Here is an 18,757-nt window from a genome sequence, read left to right on the forward strand (position 1 = left end):
ATGCTTAGCATCCTCTCCCTACAACTGTAGTAAAAGCCCACAATTGTTCCATTCCCCAAACCCCAAGGTTATTGTTTTCCCCTGCCCTAAGCGTGTGTATCGTGAAACAGGATTGAAAGCATCTGAGGGTCGGGTCCTTGTCCTTGGAGAGCAAGGGAGAGACTGTTCCACTTCAGGAGGACAAACAGGGGTCCGAGTCCCCTCTGTCTTGCTCCTTGTCCAACCCCATGACCGCCTTGTGTCTTCCAGGTTCAACAACGCAGACAAGAACTGGAACAAGTGCTTGGCGTTCGCCTTACTTAGCGCTGCCACCTCTATCAACTCTTCTGCACCTTGTGGGACTCTGGAGCGGACTGACAGGCCGACTGTGCTTGTCCAAAATCCTCTGCCGCTAACCGGGCTGGGGGGAGTTCTGCTGCCTGCCCCCGTTGCTGTCATTATTTTTAGGGATGGGGGCTTATTCAGTATCCACCTGGAACTATACAAGTCTTAATGCCTGCTTTTTATAGGGGGAAGTGAGTTCCTCCCTCTCACCAGTCCCCTGCCCTTCCTATGCGCTTTTCCTCTGGGACACTGGGATTTTTGTTTTGTTTTTGAGTTGCCTTCTACCTCTTAGCTGAGCCTCAGCAGCCACCCTTGCATTGCAGGAAGGCGGCAGCTGCTGCTGCCGCCGCTCACTTTTAACCAAAGCTTTGTTCATTCCAAACTGCCAGCATCGCTGGCATTTAAGTCTTTGCACTATCTTTCTTTGAGGGGGGGGGGGGGTGAGAGAGCAGTTTTGGTTTTGTAGAGGAAGGTTGTTAATACGTACTAGGTTGGTCCCCTTCCACCATATGCAATGCAACTGGTGTTGTGTGGTGTCAAAGTGGAGGGGTTTGCTCAGGCCTTTGCTGTTCTGTTAATGACAATCAGTTGCTGTTTCTCCCCTAGTTCTCCAGCATATATGAGGTTTAGAAGGTGGACATTGGGGACCAGTTCCTCGGCAAGGCCACTTGGTGCTGCAGGAAGCACTCATGAGGCCCCAGTCAATAGGCGACCTTTGCCTCAGCCTTCTTGGGCCTCCTCAAGTGCCTTCACTCCTCAAACTCCTGGCCCCTCAGCACTTAAATCTAGAAAATTCCCCTCCTGGTTAGGTCCTTCTCTTGAGATGTAGTTGGCCAAGTAGGAGCTAATGGGAAGTTCGCTTGTGTATGAGCAAGGATGTTATCAGTTTCTATGTTGAAGGTTTTCTAATAAAAAAAAATTCTCTTTAAGCAGCAGTTTGTGTTAAACTTCTCTGATTTATCTCCAGCCCTATTGAAACAAGAATAAAGAGGCTGCTCTTAATGAGCCCTTTTGAACCTTTAATTTAAAAAGTACCAAGGTCGCTGCAGCATTACAGATCCAACTAACTGTTATAAAGCCTCTTACACTTTAGGTCCAACTGAGCAACTGCGTTACATGCAGAATATCACATTTGTTCACATGGGAGATCCGTAGAAGAATTTATTCCATGAGGCAAGAAATGCTTTGAGGAGCAATGCTCACCTCATGGGTTGATGGTCAACAATTAGTTTATGAAATACCAAGCCAATTCTACTGAACTAGCTGTATCCGGCACATACGCCATTGTAGCATATCTTAAAGTTTATTAAATATCGAGGAGGTGCGAGCTGCCTGGAGGCTGCCGATACAGCGCCGTCTGGCAGACCTGGGGGGCAGGGAGGTCGGGGGGAGGAGGAGCAGGTGTCCCCCTTTCCCCGGGGTTCCTGTCAGCCTTGGGCAGGAGATTAGGCTGGGGCCTGGGCTCGCAGCAGGCGAGCGGCCTCCCACCCGGCCACCAAGGGCCCCGGCCGTGCCTCGCTCATACTCCGGACTGTGGTGCTGCCCCCTTTGTGGGGAGGGGGGAACAAAGAGGCAGAAAGGGTGTTAGGATTATCTTGGAAAGCCCGGTGGAGTTGGGCGAGGGGCTTAGCAACCTGTATCAGCTGAAGCTTGTATGGAAACATACCTAAGCGTTTTATATATATAGATATGTCTTGCACTGTTGTGCCCCTTGCTGGGAAGAGATCAGTGGTCTTCCAAACATTGCTCAGAAACCTATCAGGAGTTCCTCAATGAGATTAGTAATGGCAAACATTTGTGAGAGACGGCTTAGCCATATTAGCAGTGTATTGGATACTCAGTGGACACACTCTGTTGCCTGGATATTATGTTCCAGGTTCATGTGGGACTAATAGATGTGTTCTAACTTTGCAAGACACCAGCCACATCTTAGACTGTGCCCTAGAATCGACTGCAACATATAGGTCAGCAGAAACCTGATGTGTTACCTGAAGTCAGAGTTTGAAAGCTATTGAATTAGCATGTTCTTACTGCAGCTGACAGCTTGTATGCTGTCTAACTTGGTCTCTGGAATAATAAGCATTCCAAAAACGTCTTTGATATTTTGTTATACTTTTTCTAGACGAAATGTTTTGAAGGTTTTGTAACAGTTGGACATTCTGATTGTCTAGTGCATAGTAACAATTCTTTACAATTTATTTTTTAATAATTTTTTAAAAAATGAAGATCTACCCCTTCGGCAGCTTCTTTACATTCTTTCCTGTAGAACAGTTTGAGAATTGCAGATGGCCTAGTTTAGTAACACCTATTGGCTGTGAGAGGGTGCTCCCCACACGACATAATAACCATTGCGTGGATTAATATCCACGTTGAGTTGACTATTAGTGCGTGCTGAGTTGACTCACTCATCCCCCGCCATCTTCTCCCTGTCCTGCTAGTATCACGTCAGCCATTGCTGCCGAAAATCTATCCCACCAGCTGGATTCAAGCGGCAGCTGCCACTTTGACTGCTTTTGCCTTGCAACTCTGTGGCTGATGAAATAACCAACGGTGCCCTCCAATCAACAGTAGTTCAAATAGCCAACTCTGCACAGCGTTGGTTATTTTGGCCAAATAACCAATTGTTGGTTAGAAAACTTCCACCACACAACACAATAACCCACGGTGGGTTAAATAACCGTCGACTATATGTATTATTTCTATATACTTTTTTTAAAATGCTGTTTCTCCCATCAGTTCAAACTTGCATTCAGCATCGTGTACGACAAAACTAACTGCTAAGCACCATTCATTTGGGGCTGTATAGTAAGCAAGCAGGCTCCTGAACTTGAACTGTTTTGAGCTGCAGCCCCGTAAAAAGTAAAATCTGCAACTCCAGTCTGAAAGCTATGACAAACAGGCTTTAGGCACAAAGATTTTTTTTCTCTCACCTGCAGACACCACTGTTCTAGTCCCAATAGATGAAAGTATTTTGTACTCCCCCTCTATAAGCATTATGGTGAACTGCATTATGCAGCTTTCATAGAATTCATGCTTTCAACTAGTTGTGGGTCCATAATGGTTCAGTCACATAAGTTACTGTGACTGTATAAACCAGGCCTGTATAGTCATGCCTGTATAAACCAGGCCTTTCCCCCGAGCTTTACCTCTACTGTCCAAACATGTTTTAAAACATAATTATACATTTAGATGACTACCTTTTATTGCAAGACAAGTTCACAGATGCATAATTAACACTTGCTGTTGCAGGCAGGCACATTGCATTGCAATAATCTACCACAGACTGAGGTGATGTCATTTCTAACAGTCCTATTTCAAAGGAGTCTGTTCATAACTTCTGTAATCCTGATGGCAGCGTGTAGATTTTCCTGCCCAAAACTGTGTGAAGCAACACCTGCTAACTGGGCATTGCAGAGATGGGCTTCCCTAAGGTAAACGCTTTGAGCTTAGCCCATAACTCTGCCCTGATGCCCCACCATGGATCTCTGTCATCATCCTCTCGGCAATTTTCTCTCCACCCCAACCTCTATAAAAGGTACTCTCTGACAATTGATTGGTAGAGACACACACGGGCCTACTATTCAGGACTTGGCAAGAAAGCTACATTACAAGCCATGCCTGCTGTTGAGGTCTTTACATAGCATAAGATTAAGAATAGAGCTGAAGAGACACTTTTCAAACATGGCAGCTGGAATGGAACCTGCCACCCTCTCGAAAGCTTTTAAGAAGGCTCTCTAGCACATTCCTTTTCCCCCAGTGATCAGAGTTAGACCTACTCTACCAAAAGGCATAATAGTTTATTCATCATTAAGAACTAGTTTCTGTTACTGTAGGGATGGATAGATTCTTAAATAAACCTCTCTTTGCTTTTTTCCCCTTCTACTGCCAATGAGGACTGATAGTACTCAATTTTAGAATACAATTTTATTACAGGAAAAAGGAAATTGGGTGTAAAGATTACAGCAGAAATAGGCAGCCAGCGAGGTAGGAAATCGCTCGCAGGAGCAGCAACTGCTTTTTATTTCCAGAGTTTCTTGATGGACATGTTCTTCTCACTGTCTTTTTGCATCACCTGCCAAGGAGAATGAGCATTAGAAATGAGGCAGGACAAGAGGTCCAAGCAACAGAGAGGAGTAAAGTGGCCCGTCTTAGACACTGCTTTTAAACTTTGAAAGCTCTCTGCGGCTATATATGCTGTGGCTTTAAGGCAAGATGGAATGTCACAAGAGTTGGATGGCTACCCAGATTCCATAGATCTTAGGATCCCTTTGTATGCTGGCTCTCAGAAAATACAGTTTCAACTTCTGCTTATCCCACCCTAAAAGTACATTGACCTAGTTCGCACATAAGACTAACTGGGTGGGCAGGAGCAAGTGCACTGCCTTTGGGGTCTTCCTCACCTTCAGTAAACAACCTACTATCCCATTCATAAGTTGCGAGTGTAACATCCAAACCTGGTCACTAGGTTGTTTAGGAGTTAAACAGCCCAGAGTTAACCCAACAACAAATTGTATTTTAACGCTGGGTTGTTTAACCTCTAGACAATTAAGAGTGTCCAGGTTCAGACGTCATGCTCACAACCTATGAACAGAGCAGTCACAGGTTGTTAACTCAAAGCAGAAGTGAGGCGTGTGCCCAAGGCAGCAACGCGTGCACTCAGTCCCAACAACCCAAGGAATAACAACCCATGAGTTGTCATGACGTGCAAACCTGGTCAGTACCTCCAACTATCCCACCTATAGGGTGGGGTTGCTTCCTCATTGTCTGTTCTGCCATGCGAAAAGCTGCAGACACTTTCCCAGTAAAGCTTCAGGCATCATAAATGACTGAACTGTAAGATTCCAAGTGTTACCTCTCCCCTGTTAAATATGCAGCAGCTCAGGAGAAAAATAGTTCCTTACTGGTCAGCTCTGATACACTGATGGGGTAACAAAGGTGAAAACGTATGTACGTGCCCCGGAACAGCCTTTCCCTTGTAACCACAACCAACAGTACCTTTGCTACAGCCATTTCAAAGTCTTCTTGAGTTACATGTACCCTCCTCTCTCTCAATGCGTACATGCCAGCTTCTGTACACACACCCTGAAAAACACAATGTAAGAAACGCGCTTGAACTGGCCCACAAATTCTAAAAGAACAATACAGGCCAGGCAGACCTACTTCTGTCCCATCTAAGGATAAAAAAATGATTACTCCTAATACAGAGGATTTCGGGGGATAATTTGTACATCTGGTTAAATACAAAGTGCAATGTTTAATCAAGCCGTGATACTTAGGAAGTGTGCATTTTGTGCATTTAGCTAAAATATTGATCATATCAATATTTAACAAACTTTATGACATATCTCTCTATGACAATGAATATTCATAGGGTCCATGCTTGTGAAAAACAGGTTAGTACAGCAAAATGCCAAAATATTTGAATATGTAGAGGAATACAATATCACAGATACAGGGAAGATCTGAGAAACTTTCTATTCATTGAAGCAAGGCTACAAACGACAAAAACTGTTCCAGCAAGAATTTCTAGCCGCCCATGATGATCAAATACTCCTTAAATATACAGGCAACAGTTGAAAGGTTCTGCTAGCCCGGTCTGGCACTCCTTCCCCAACTCCATCTTGCCACCTTACCTTGACCTCCGCTCCCGAGGCTCCGGGCATCAGTTCTGCAATCTTCCGCAGATTGATTCCCCGTGTCAGGTTCATCTTGCGAGAGTGAATCTTCAAGATGTCCAGCCGAGCCTGTGGGGTTACAGAAGGAGGAGAGGAAGCTACAATCAGATGACAATACTGTACGGAAGATGAAGCCAACTCTCTCAAACGCCTTCGGTAGGACAATGGAAGGCCTACGACAGGAAGTAAAGCAACTGTTCCCCACCCTGTTACCTCTTCGTTGGGAGGAGGGAATTCTATTTTCCTATCAATGCGGCCAGGGCGAAGAAGGGCTGAATCCAAGATGTCTATGCGGTTGGTTGCCATGATTACCTGCACAGGAAGGACAGATTTTACTAGATGCCTGAAGTCAAAGTTCCGACTGATGAATACCTACACACGATGCTCATCCATCCATCCATCCATCCCCCTCACCCCTATCAACAGCCAATGAGGAAGTCTCTGCCCCAAGCTGCCTGGTTGCTCACTTGAATCCCGCACAGACCTAACCCCAACTCCCACTCTTGGACTCGATGGTCTCGTAGGCCCCTTCCAACTCTGCTATTCTATGATTCTATGATTCCCTCTCTCCCTCCTAATCCTCCATCTCTGTCCTCCCTAGATCCTGATCCACGTGGTGCTGGTAGCAAAGCATTACGACCGTAAGTGCAACCATCAAGGTCAGTCCTTTAAAAATAAATAAATCAAGATGGTGCCAAGTAAAGCTACGTATGCAGGCTGCAAAGCTGATGCAAAACAGTGGCATAATGCATAGGTGAAGCTTCAGGTTTCTACAACGAGGATGAGGAGGGGCAGGCTGCAATCACCTCGACCAATATTTAACCATGTTTATTCTGCTTTTAAAAAGTTTGGCGAATAACAACATTAAGAAAACCATTAACAGAGCTATGAACCAAATATATTCAACTCTGACTTCAACCCACATTCCACTGTGCAGACCACAGCATTATTGTTGCTGGACCATCAACCGTTGCTCCTCCCAGTTCTCTAGCCCTTGGCTGCCTGTCCCTGTGTGAAGGTGCTCTCTTTGTGGAGCAGCGGACTGTCTCCTTCCCCCCCACCCCGGTGCTGGTGGTTCCTCCGCCCTTTCTTCTCTTTTCTCCTCCTTCTCCAGCCCCGACTGCCTTCCCTTACCCACTGGCCTTTTGCTCTCTCCTCCCCCCATTCCATGCCCCTCCCACTTTATAGGCTCTTCAAGGCAGGCATTACACACGCCATCATGGGAGAGCATGACATCGCACTCCTCACTCAACCTACCTTGATGTTCTTAGTGGCCTCAAAACCGTCAAGCTGATTGAGCAACTCCAACATGGTGCGCTGCACTTCGCTGTCCCCCCCAGAGCCGCCCTCCAGACGGGAGGAGCCAATGGAGTCTATCTCGTCCATGAAGATGATGGAGGGAGCGTGCTCCCGGGCCATGACAAAGAGCTCACGCACCATCCGGGCACCTGCCACCGTAAACAAGCAGAGCTCCCTTAGCTCCTGGGCAACGACCGCAGGACGCTCAACAGCCCCCTTCAGCAACGGACCCCTTTGTAAAATGCTCTTCTGGTTCCTTATCTATTTTGATCCATCCTCTGAGTCCTCAACTCCATTTCAGAGAGCCTGATCAACATAAAGCTGCCTTTCTAAGAGACGTGGGGATAACTGGGTGTTTGCTCAAGTGGCATCCCTGGGAAAATGTATGCGCGTAAAAAGGAGGTCTGGCCGCAGAAGCTGGTAACTACCGGACAAGGCCTGGGCTGGGGCCGGCGTTCCCATTCGGCATTTTTTAAGTTGTAAGCTGCCCTTTCAAGGCATCCACTGAAGGTTCTGCACGACAGTTAGGCTTTCCCCCCCCCCCCATGGGAAAGGACCACTCTTAGGCCTCTCCATTTCTCCCCCCCCCCCCCCACTCACCCTCTCCAATGAATTTCTGCACAAGCTCAGAGCCAGAGACACGGATGAAGGTGCAGTCCGTGTGATGAGCCACTGCTCGGGCCAGCAAAGTTTTTCCAGTGCCAGGGGGTCCGTAGAGCAGCACGCCCTGCAATCGAGAACGCTGCAAGATTAGCTGGGGGGATTCTAATAGTCAGCGAAGGGGGTGGGGAGAGAAACTCACAGCACTACAACACCCTAGCAACTCATCTCCCAGGCAGCTGTCCACTCTCCCTTGACTGCTACTTGGAGCAATGAAGCAAGGGGCACCACATTCCTAAAACAGAGACCTAAAGTGAATCCAATTTGAATTCCTCTTCAGAGGGAGAGCCATGGCTTATCAAGTGTTAGCCTTGAAATACACAAATAGAGTGCCTGGGATGGCATGCAGCATGCGTCCCTCTCATTACTCAACTAACCACAGATAGACCCATATCCGTAGTCTGGGAGGAGAGGGGGGCAAAGCAACCTAGTCAGGAGGATGCAACTTTCAAACAGAATTGATCCCTGGAACTCCCTGAGTTTTAAAAAAGTTATCACTGTGCAAGGACCTGCAGCCTTCCGCAGAAGAGTTACCCATTTTGATATGGGCATGGGGAGAGTTCTAGGAACCTGGCACTTACCAGGGCAGGCCATCAGTCCAGTACTGTCTAGCCCAGCCTTCCTCAACCTGGGTCACTCCAGATGTGTTGGACTACATCTCCCAGAATGCCCCAGCCAGAGCTGGCTGGGGCATTCTGGGAGTTGTAGTCCAACACATCTGGAGCGTCCCAGGTTGAGGAAGGCTGGCCTAGCCACACTTGTTTCTCAGGCTCTTTTCCCAGCCCCCTGACCTAAGATCCTTGGACTAGAGATACCAGGGGCTGAACCTGGGCTTTCTGAAACAAAGCACATGCTACGGCCCCTCCCAACTTTCAGACAGGCCCTTAAGAAGGGCTCAAGGTGGGTGTGAGGGAGGGGCTGTTTCCTGTTTCCCAAGATTAATATTTTGTTATCCTTATATAAGTCGAGGTTAAGTGCAAACAAGGACCTACCCGTTACTCCACAGTCAGTCTGACCTAGTGTGACATGGTGCAGCCCAGCCAGTTAACATTGGGGGGGGGGGGGGGAGGGGGAGAACCGAAGGGTGGGAAGCACCGTCCTCACTTGCCTTGGGTTGAGCAATGCCCAGAGCTTCAAAAAGCTCCGGATGCTTGACAGGCAGCTCAATCACTTCCTTGATCTCTTTGATCTGCTTGTCGAGGCCACCAATCATCTCGTAAGTGGAGTCGGGCACTTTCTCCACCATCATCAATGAGACCAGGGGGTCCACCTTGTTCGGCAGGATTTTGTGGAGCGTGTAGCTGTCATTCCGCAGGGCAACACGGCAGTTTGGAGTCACCTGGACGGTAAAGACGGAGGTGAGGCTGCAAGTAGCTCTGGCAGCCAAGGGCATTTCAAAAGCAGCACCCCCACAACCAGGAAAAACGAGAACAAAAGAGTGCCCCAAATCCTGCGGGTCTAGCGAAGTGTACAATGCCCTCCCCACCCCTGAAAGCAAGACATGGCCCAGCAGATACTCACATCATTGATGTCTATGTTTTTATCAACATCAACCACAAACTTGCCTTCTGGATGGACCTGGAATAGAAGAGGGCCACGAACCACCATGAGAACAGAACATTCCCAGCATCAACAGCAAAGAAGCCAAGCGAATAAAGAGCAAGGGTCAATACGGCTCACTGAAAAATACATCCCTTCTTCACTTCTGCCCCTCAGCTTGTGTAACACTTTTAGCATTGGCTGCTTCTGTCCAGAAAGCGTGTAACTAAGAAAATGAACTGTGAATGTGGAAGCCCCTGGTTCAAAGCTCACTTTTGCCATGAACTTATTAGGTGGCCATCATTGCCTCAGGTTCAGTCTCCAACCCCCAAATTTGTAATATGGGGATAATACTGAGCTACCTTACAGAGCACTTCTAGGAATTACAAAATATGTATTAGCTTTTTATCCCACTCTTCCTCCAAGGAACTAAGGGTGGCATACTTGCATCTCCCTGTCAACAGAGCTTTCCAAACTGTATGTCGCAACACGTTAGTGTATCAGCTGCAGTGTGTAGGTGTGTCACGCGAAGGTAACGAGAAACCTCTGAGTCTATGTGAAATAATCAATACCAACTTGCATGCATTTTTCTGCAGCAACGGTGCCGATTAGTATGGTGTACTAATATATTCCCCTTCTGTTCTATCCATGTATGCACACCACGGTCAAGGGATCATACAGGTACTGCGCATGCACAGTATGCATAATCGGGTCGAAACAGCTGATTCCGCATCACTTCTGGTGAGGCAGCTGCACCTGAAGTGACGCATTCGAGAAATTCCATGGGTCCAGTTTTTTGATAGAACACCGTCTTGGAATCGGCAAAGTCTTGGAAATGTATGTTATTACCCTGCAAATCATATATTTAAAAAAATATAAATGAAAGGTTTTCATGAGATATGTTGTGTCCCCATACATTTCATTATTACAATTTATGTACGTGTCCGTATCTCTTATAAGGGGTTAGTTTAACCTTCGGTTTGCTAGTAAAACTGAATTACTGTGTCGCGACATTTATTATTTATTTTATTTATTACATTTTTATACCGCCCAATAGCCGAAGCTTTCTGGGCGGTTCACAAAATGATGCATGTCTAAAAAGTGTGTCACCAACATGAAAAGTTTGGAAAGCTCTGCCTTACAACAACCCTGTGAGGGAAGTTAAGGTGAGAGGTGGTGACTGGCCCAAGGTCACCCAGTAAGTTTCATGGCTGAGTGGGGATTTGAACCCAGGTGTTCCCAGTTATAACCTGACACTAACCACAACATGGTTATCCTGGTTGTGCTTTTTATATTGTATTTTGTATTTGTGTTTTTTAACTTGTTGGTTGTTTTATGATGGTTTTAATTTTTGTGAACCGCCCAGAGAGCTTCGGCTATTGGGCGGTATAAAAATGTAATAAATAAATAAATAAACATCACACTTTGCATCAAACATTCAAAAGTGCCATTTAAATGCTATGTTATTATTCTCAAACCATACTCCTAGTCTATTTCAAGGACAACCCCCATCCTCACTCAGCTGAAGAACAGAAGTATCTGATACGGGTACAGAGGGGGTAACCATACCTTCACAAGCACCTTCTTTTTGTCCATAGCCCTCACGACCTCGCCCACATAGGAGCCTTGTTCCTGCAGAAGCTGTAGCTCCTCACGAAGCAGGCGTACTGTGGGAGGTAGAGGAAATCAAAGAGCATTCACATTAGAAGGGAGAGGAGAAAATGTCTCCCTACTCATCAGCTAGGACACACTGCTGATCTCTCTGTCCCTAAAGGAGTAACATTTCCAGAGGTCTTGAAGTCATGGAACATTTTGAGCGCTCCTGAAGTTGTTTTTATTTTTCATTAATACATTTGGGAAGAAGTTGAAATATATTTATTTCTATTATATTTATAGCCCACCTTTCCCCCCCCCCTCTTGCAAGGAACCCAATGTGGCTTACATAGTCCTTCCTCCTCTCCATTTTATCCTCACAATAAATGGGTGAGCTAGGTTAGGCTGTGAGTCAAGTGACTGTCTCAAACTCACCTAGTGATCTCCATGGCTGAGTGGGGACTAAAAAACGGATCTCCCAAGTCTCAGTCCAACACTCTATACCACACAGGGTCTCTAGGTATATATGCATTACCTATTTTATTTCAGCAGCTCCAAAAACTAACTTTAAGGACATACAATGCTTTGTGTATAAATCCTCACATAAAACTGTACTGTTTCCCATATTTAAATGTAAGAGTACAAAGATACAATCCTATGCATGGTTAGATAGGAAAAAGTCGACAATTCCCAACACTCCCCAGACAGCTGTTGTTTAGATAGGGAAAAAAGTCCTACACGCACAGGACTGCGTCCTAAATGCCTTCCAGTACATTACAAATACACCCAGTGTGGAGCACAGGTATTAAGAGTTGGAGCAAGAAGCTGCCACACCTTAAGGTACCAAAAGTACTTTGTTGTTGTTGTTGTTGCTTGGTTTTTTTGCCATTTGGGGAAATAGGGAGAGAAATAAGAGTTTAAAACCGAAACCATCAACACTGTGGCAAGCAGAAGGAAGTTTGTAATATTTGGGCTTAGAAACAGTCGCCAGTCAGCATGGTCAAGAAACAATACAACAAACACACACACCGCAACTTCACGCGGCTACTGCAAGCAACAATCACTCTTCAGACGGTTTCCAACCCTGTTAAAAAGAAATGTCTGTCTGTCGGCCCATAGGATAATCTGAGTTGTACACATCTACGGTGTACAGCTATTGCAATTACTCATTACTGCAGGTTACCCGCTATAGTTATAACATAATTATTAGAAACCATTTTGAGGGGATCAAGGCGCGCTAACACAAGTATTTCAAAACCTGCTTTTAAAAGCATTTCACTCATTTTCCCAAAAGAGAAAATAGTTCATAAGAGGGTTTCTCCCCATTTTTTCTACAAAAATATTTGGGGGGAAGCTTTGGGGGAAACCCTGTACATGCCCCCCATCCCCCCCCCCTGAGTCTTCACATCTGTACAACCATGCCCCAAACCCCTGATCCACTCTCAGGGTATTTGAGCACATCCAGTCACCCAAACCACTCTCCCTGCTTTCTGGTCACAAGCGCAACGTTGCAGAGAGCCACGCTGTTCCCAACTTACCCTTGGCATTGAGCTCATTCCGCTGGGCCTGCAACCGCCTGAGATTCTGGCTCTTATCATTGACTATCAACTTGGAGAAAGAAAAGAGGAAAGATGATCAATCACCCCAACAGTGCAACAATCAGACAAAGACTGCTATTGGGAGATCACATCACTAAGGCCACGGCAACAGTAGGGAGATCAGCCTGAACTCAGCCATCGGCTAGAAAATGAGTGCTTCTCCCTCCTTCCCTGCCAGAGAATTGTTCTACTCAAGTTGTCGGCTGGAGCACTTTGGATCCAGCCATAGGCTGGGAGATGAAGGAATGATGGGCAGTTCTATCTTCATCCCAATGGGGATGGAGGAGAGAAGCAGCCTACCCCCAAATAATAAATGCCAATTCACAACTCAGTTTTTGGCCTCTCTTTGTCAAAATGCTTTAGCTCCTCTACCACCCCCACCCCCAATGACCCTTTTCCTCATGTGTCATCTCTGTTAGGATAAAGAGAGAGATACATTCTGTGCGGTCAAAAGTTTGAACACACTTTCTCAGCCCTGAAAAAACCACTTCCACCATACTTTTAGAAGACATGCTTCATTTCATCCATACATTGTACACCCGAGAGCCTGACACTGATTTTTTGGAATAGCTCCTGGGCGCCTGACACTTGATTTGTTGGAATAGCTTTTACTTAATGCAGGCACCATAGAAATACATAATAATAAATGACAATCAAGGGGGGATTATATGACTGGAGGCCAGCCAAAGATCCCCTAATCCAACCCAAGTATGTCCTGACCCACCCCATTAAGCCAACTTTAACTAACCCACCTGCTTCCTACAAATGTATGAAAATAATGCCTGGCTGTGAGGAAGGGGGTAAAATACAGCAACTTCTCTTCATCCTCCACTCCAAGAAACAGAAAAAGCTCACCTGTAGTTCCTCAATCTTGGACAGGTAATACTGGCGCAACCCAGTCCCTCCCTTGCCTTCATCCAACTCCATCTGCAGAGGAGATTTGGGGTGGCAAGAAGGAAGAAAGGGTAGATCAATTCAAGCAGGGACACACACCTCCCTTTAAGTTACAGCTCTCTACCAATAGCATGAGCCCATTTTGAATGAATGAATTCCTTTATTTGCATCAGCCACAGGCCTTAGCATTTGAAATGAGACATACAAAAGAATAAAAGCAAGATTGTACTTGACCAAAATTACCCAAGTTGCATTCTAAAAAAATTGCATTAAATTCAAATTCCAAAATTAATACAAGCCTTTACACATAAAATAAGAATAAGTAAATAAAACAAATAAACTTCTGTTCAGTCAAAGGAGCTGTGAGAAATTAAGCCTCTGATAAGATGGTAGATCTTATTTTGATAGCGCCTGCTAAAAATCTTGCTGTTTTTGCTGTCACCTGCTTATTTTGGTCTGCAAATGAACCCATTTTAAGATTACAGCTCTACACCTCTCCCCAGCTCAGAACGCAATGCCCCTTCTCTTTAGAAACAAGCACTCTATAACCTACATAGGACCCAAATAAGGCAGTAAGCCCCTTTCCAGCTGTGATTCCCACCCCATATTCAGCAAAGCATTTTTTTAACCTCAACATCCTGAAAATGCAAGCCTGTATTGAGGGAGATGAGAGTTTCGTTTTAAATTGTATGCCAACCATCTTCGTGCTTTTGCGCACACTGTCCTTTTATTATATGTAGATATAGATACATAACCGCACGGGCATCTGTATTATAGGGGGTGGCATAAAAGTGTGTGTGTGTGTGTGTGTGTGTGTGTACACACACACACATTCACACACTTATTCATACTTGCCCTTCCTTCAGGTCATAACTTCATCCCTTCCCTTCGGCTTTTATTATATGTAGATATAGATACATAACAGCACAGACATCTGTATTATAGGGGGTGGCATAAAAGTGTGTGTGTGTGTGTGTACACACACACACATTCACACACTTATTCATACTTGCCCTTCCTTCAGGTCATAACTTCATCCCTTCCCTTCGGCTTTTATTATATGTAGATATAGATACATAACAGCACGGACATCTGTATTATAGGGGGTGGCATAAAAGTGTGTGTGTGTACACACACACTTATACATACATGCCCTTCCTTCAGGTCATAACTTCATCCCTTCCCTTCGGCTTGGACTTCCTACCCCCCCAATGAATGCCCCTTTCAACTCAGAGCCCCTTCAGGAGGCCCCGTCCGAGCCTCTCCCTACGGCCCCGTCCCTTTCAATGGAAGCCCTTTTACAATCTCCCCCTTCCTGGGCGATGTCTGTCCGGATCGCTCACCCACCGCAATACAAATAAAGCCCTCCCCCCTATAAATTGTCTCCCTTCGCGCCGCCACCGCCGGGGATTTGGGGTGGGGAATGAGGGGAGATACCGGAGTGACTCAGCAACCCCCGAGATCTGCCTACCTGCTCCGGCCCTTCCACCGCCATTTTCTCCCTCGCCGGCATCAACATTGACAGAAGTGCGCGTGCGCAAAGGCGGACACCGCGGAAGGCCCCGCTTCCCGCTTCGCGCCCTTAACCAATATGGCGGACGCGCTCTCTTTCCCCCCTCCCTTTTTCTTGCTGACGGAAGGGAAATGGGTGTCTTTCCCCTTCAACGGTCTCGACGGAGTTAAACACTATACGTCCGGTTCCGGATTGCAGTTCGCGTATGCGGGACAAGAAGGGTGGGAAGTGCATTGGAAGCAGTGTTAATAGCAGGGGAGGCTGGCGGCTCCGACGTCATTGGGGCTGTGTGAATTCGCTCTGGGTTTTCAGTCGGAACTCTAAACGAGCTCTCCGAGGTGCTGAACCCATTTTGGGGATTGGGTTCAGGACATTGGATAGTTCTCTTTGGAGTTCTGACTGAAACCTAGAGCAAATTCTCAGCCCCACTGACATCGGAGCCACCAGCGTCCACTAGTTAATTCCATTATTATTATCATCAATTAAGCCGACAGAAAGCTCTGGCGTGGGCTGGTCCATGAAGTCACGAAGAGTCAGAAGCAACTGAATGAATAAACAACAACAATTATTATATTTATTTATTTGTATCCCGCCTTTTGCCCAATGCTGGGCCTCAAGGCGGCCTTGTTGTTTATTCGTTCAGTCGTTTCCGACTCTTCGTGACTTCATGGACCAGCCCACGCCAGAGCTTTCTGTCGACCATCGCCACCCCTAGCTCCCCCAAAGGTCAAGTCTGTCACTTCCAGAATATCATCCATCCATCTTGCCCTTGGTCGGCCCCTCTTCCTTTTGCCTCCACTTTCCCTAGCAAGGCAGTTTTACAAAGTTTAAAACATACATTGGGGGAAAAGAACAGAAAACTACCACCCCATAAACATTTAAACTACACAACAAAATTATAAGACATTAACATAGATGGAGGGCCAGATTCTTCTCCAAAGGCCTGCTGATACAAACAAGTTTTAGCCTGCCCATCAAGGAGGGAGCCAGTCTAGCTTCCCTGGGAAGAGAGTTCCAGAGCACAGGAGCAGCCACCAAGAAGGCCCTCTCCCACGTTCCCACCAAGCGCGCCTGTGAAGATGGTGGGACTGAAAGAAGGGCTTCTCCAGAAGAAGAATTCTTCTCCACAAGAATTTATGTCCTGACTTTCCTCCCAGGAACCCAAGGCAGCTTCCATGATCCTCCTCCTGTCCAGTTTATCCTCACGACAATCCTGTGAAGTAGGCTATGCTGAGAGTGCCTGGCCCAAATTTATGGCTGAATGGGAACTAGGACCCAGATCTTCCGGGTCTCAGCCCGATGCTCTAACCACTAGACCACACTGGCAAATAAAGCAGAAGAGGATTCGAGGCTTTAAAATACTAATTTAAAAAAACCTCTGCGCGTACACACACACACACATACACACCCCAAGTGCTCTGATTTCATGGAGGAGGAGCCAGTCTCTCGTTGGTTCTTGGAAAGGAACTCGCAGATTTGTAAAAAGAGAAAATAGTGGAGCCCGCTCCTTTGTATCTTTATGCAGAAATTATTAAGTCCCGCTTCATTCAAGAGGACTCATTTTCAGCACAGGTTTACAGCCGTATCTGGGCTGCGGGCAATGCAGAATTCCTTTTCTGTTTTGTTTTTCTTTTCTTGGAACCTGGGGAGAATTCAGGGATTGCTTCCCGAGAGCCGTTTTCCTCTGGATCAAAGGAGCCAGAGAGTTCCTGTCCATATTCCTGGTACAAATTTGTTAATAATCACTTTCCAGCTTGAGACCTGTACTGGGAAGAGCAGCTTTGAGAAATATTATTCTACACCATCCTATCAGCAAGGAAAGGAGCAGACTTCCTTTTCTAATTTCCAGCTCCTTGCAGACTGCCTTTCAGAACCAAGCTTATGTGGAAAAGGCATGAGGAATTTGGAATCTTCCAGGTTAAATGTAGTTATACCTCCTTGGTTCTTTCTTTCAGACTACTGATTAAAACAGACTATTTTCCTTTGACAGGGTGGGCTAAAATGAAAGTGTTGATCTTTCCAAGACTCGTTAGAAGCAGACTTTTACCATAATTAATATGCAGTGTCTTCTATCTATTCCATAAAGGGTGATCTCAGAAGCCTTAGGGGACAATCCCATAGTGAAAATCCACCAGCTGAGGGGCTATGGGATTCAGTAGAAGCCCTGCTATGTGGTTGGAACACCAAATACATTGCCACCATGCTAACAATGATTTGGCAGAACACCTTAGATACACAGGTGGAACATGCTATCGGTGGAACAGATGAAATGGGGCAGAGTCATGGCAGGACAGTCAGGCAACAGGTGATGCTGTCTTTAGCATGGGTGCTAAGCCATGAGGGACACCACGCCTGCTCCTCTTTGCTCTGTCATGCAACTGCCAAAAGTACAGAGACCCTGCTGAGCAACTGGCTGGCAACCCTAGATACCACCCCCACCCTAGTTGCTGTGCATTAAACACTACTGCTGTGCCACATACCACTAACAAAGGAAGAGGAAGCAGCAGCCAGGCACCTCTCCATGGACCCAGCTCCAGCTGAAAGCCCCCCTCCCTCCTGCTACCAACTGTCACTGATGAGGCCATCAGAGGGAGAGGAAGCAGCAGCCCTTCCACTGTGTCCATGACCTGCTGATCTTTGCAATGAAGAATCTAGTGCCTAAATTTACTTTTTCTCCTCTTCCCTCCCAATCCCCTTTCCTTTTGTGTCATGTTTTTTTAGATTGAAAGCCTGTGGGCAGGGACTGTCTTAAGAATTATTTTTGTAAGCTGCCTTGATAGCCTTCTATGGCTAAAGGGCGGGATACAAGTCCTATAATAAATAATAAATAAGAAGATAAGACTGGGGAAGTTAAATGCCAACATTTATTTATTTAATTTATTTATTACATTTCTATACCACCCAATAGCCGGAGCTCTCTGGGCGGTTCACAAAAAGTACTTCCCATCCAAGTATCACAAACAACCGAGGGTCTTGTGGCACCTTAAAAGTTTAAGGACGCAAACCTGTGCATGTTTAGGCAGGAAAGAAGCCCTACAAATCCCAACATGCTGGGAGTTGTTGGACTTTGTGTTGGGTTTGTTTTGTTTGTTTGCTTGTCTAAACATACATAGGATTGTGCCCTAAGAATTGGGTTCTCATTTAGTCATACTTAAGGGTGTACCCATTGAAATCAGTGGGACGTTAATCACGACTAACGTAGATCCCATTAATCTAGGGTAACCCTCTGAAAAGGAGGACAGGACTCCTGTATCTTTAGCAGTTGCATAGAAAAGGGAATTTCAGCAGGTGTCATTTGCATGTCGCACCTGGTGAAATTCCCTCTTCATCTCAGCAGTTAAAGCTGCAGGAGCTATACTGCGACCAGGTTTAAAAGAGGGCAGGGCACCTGCAGCTTTAACTGTTGTGATGAAGAGGGAATTTCACCAGGTTCCCCATATATACAAATGACACCTGCTGAAATTCCCTTTTCTATGCAACTGTTAAAGATACAGGAGCCCTGTCCTCCTTTTCATATGGTCACCCTAATTAATCTCAATGAAGGCACCCAAATTTTGACTAAATGAGAATCCAAGACTATCACATTCTTAGGACCCAGTTCTAGACAAATTGTGGGACTCTTTTCTGTCTAAACATGCATAGGATTGCAGCTTTAATGCATA

At 46.0% G+C, this 18,757-nt stretch overlaps 2 protein-coding genes across 3 annotated transcripts in view; one reads left to right on the plus strand and one right to left on the minus strand.

Moving 5' to 3' along the window:
• The window catches only part of SMARCD2 (SWI/SNF related, matrix associated, actin dependent regulator of chromatin, subfamily d, member 2), a 40,180-nt gene extending 38,927 nt beyond the window's left edge, over positions 1-1,253 (plus strand). For both annotated transcript variants that reach the window (XM_063137281.1, XM_063137280.1), the window contains exon 13: positions 250-1,253. In XM_063137281.1, the coding sequence (XP_062993351.1) occupies positions 250-303 (54 nt within the window). In that variant the 3' untranslated portion in view covers positions 304-1,253. The remainder of the gene's footprint in view (positions 1-249) is intronic.
• A 2,976-nt stretch (positions 1,254-4,229) lies between these two features.
• PSMC5 (proteasome 26S subunit, ATPase 5) lies at positions 4,230-15,122 on the minus strand. Its single transcript, XM_063138763.1, has 12 exons — positions 15,054-15,122; positions 13,544-13,615; positions 12,629-12,698; positions 11,067-11,164; positions 9,480-9,536; positions 9,067-9,297; positions 7,899-8,025; positions 7,257-7,447; positions 6,213-6,311; positions 5,958-6,068; positions 5,320-5,406; positions 4,230-4,396 (listed from the first exon to the last, which is right to left on the minus strand). The coding sequence occupies exons 1-12, from the start codon at positions 15,099-15,101 to the stop codon at positions 4,343-4,345; spliced, it is 1,245 nt and encodes a 414-aa protein (XP_062994833.1). The 5' UTR covers positions 15,102-15,122; the 3' UTR covers positions 4,230-4,342.
• Positions 15,123-18,757: the final 3,635 nt, after the last annotated feature.

Source organism: Elgaria multicarinata, chromosome 11, assembly GCF_023053635.1.
Source record: "Elgaria multicarinata webbii isolate HBS135686 ecotype San Diego chromosome 11, rElgMul1.1.pri, whole genome shotgun sequence".
NCBI lineage: Eukaryota > Metazoa > Chordata > Lepidosauria > Squamata > Anguidae > Elgaria > Elgaria multicarinata.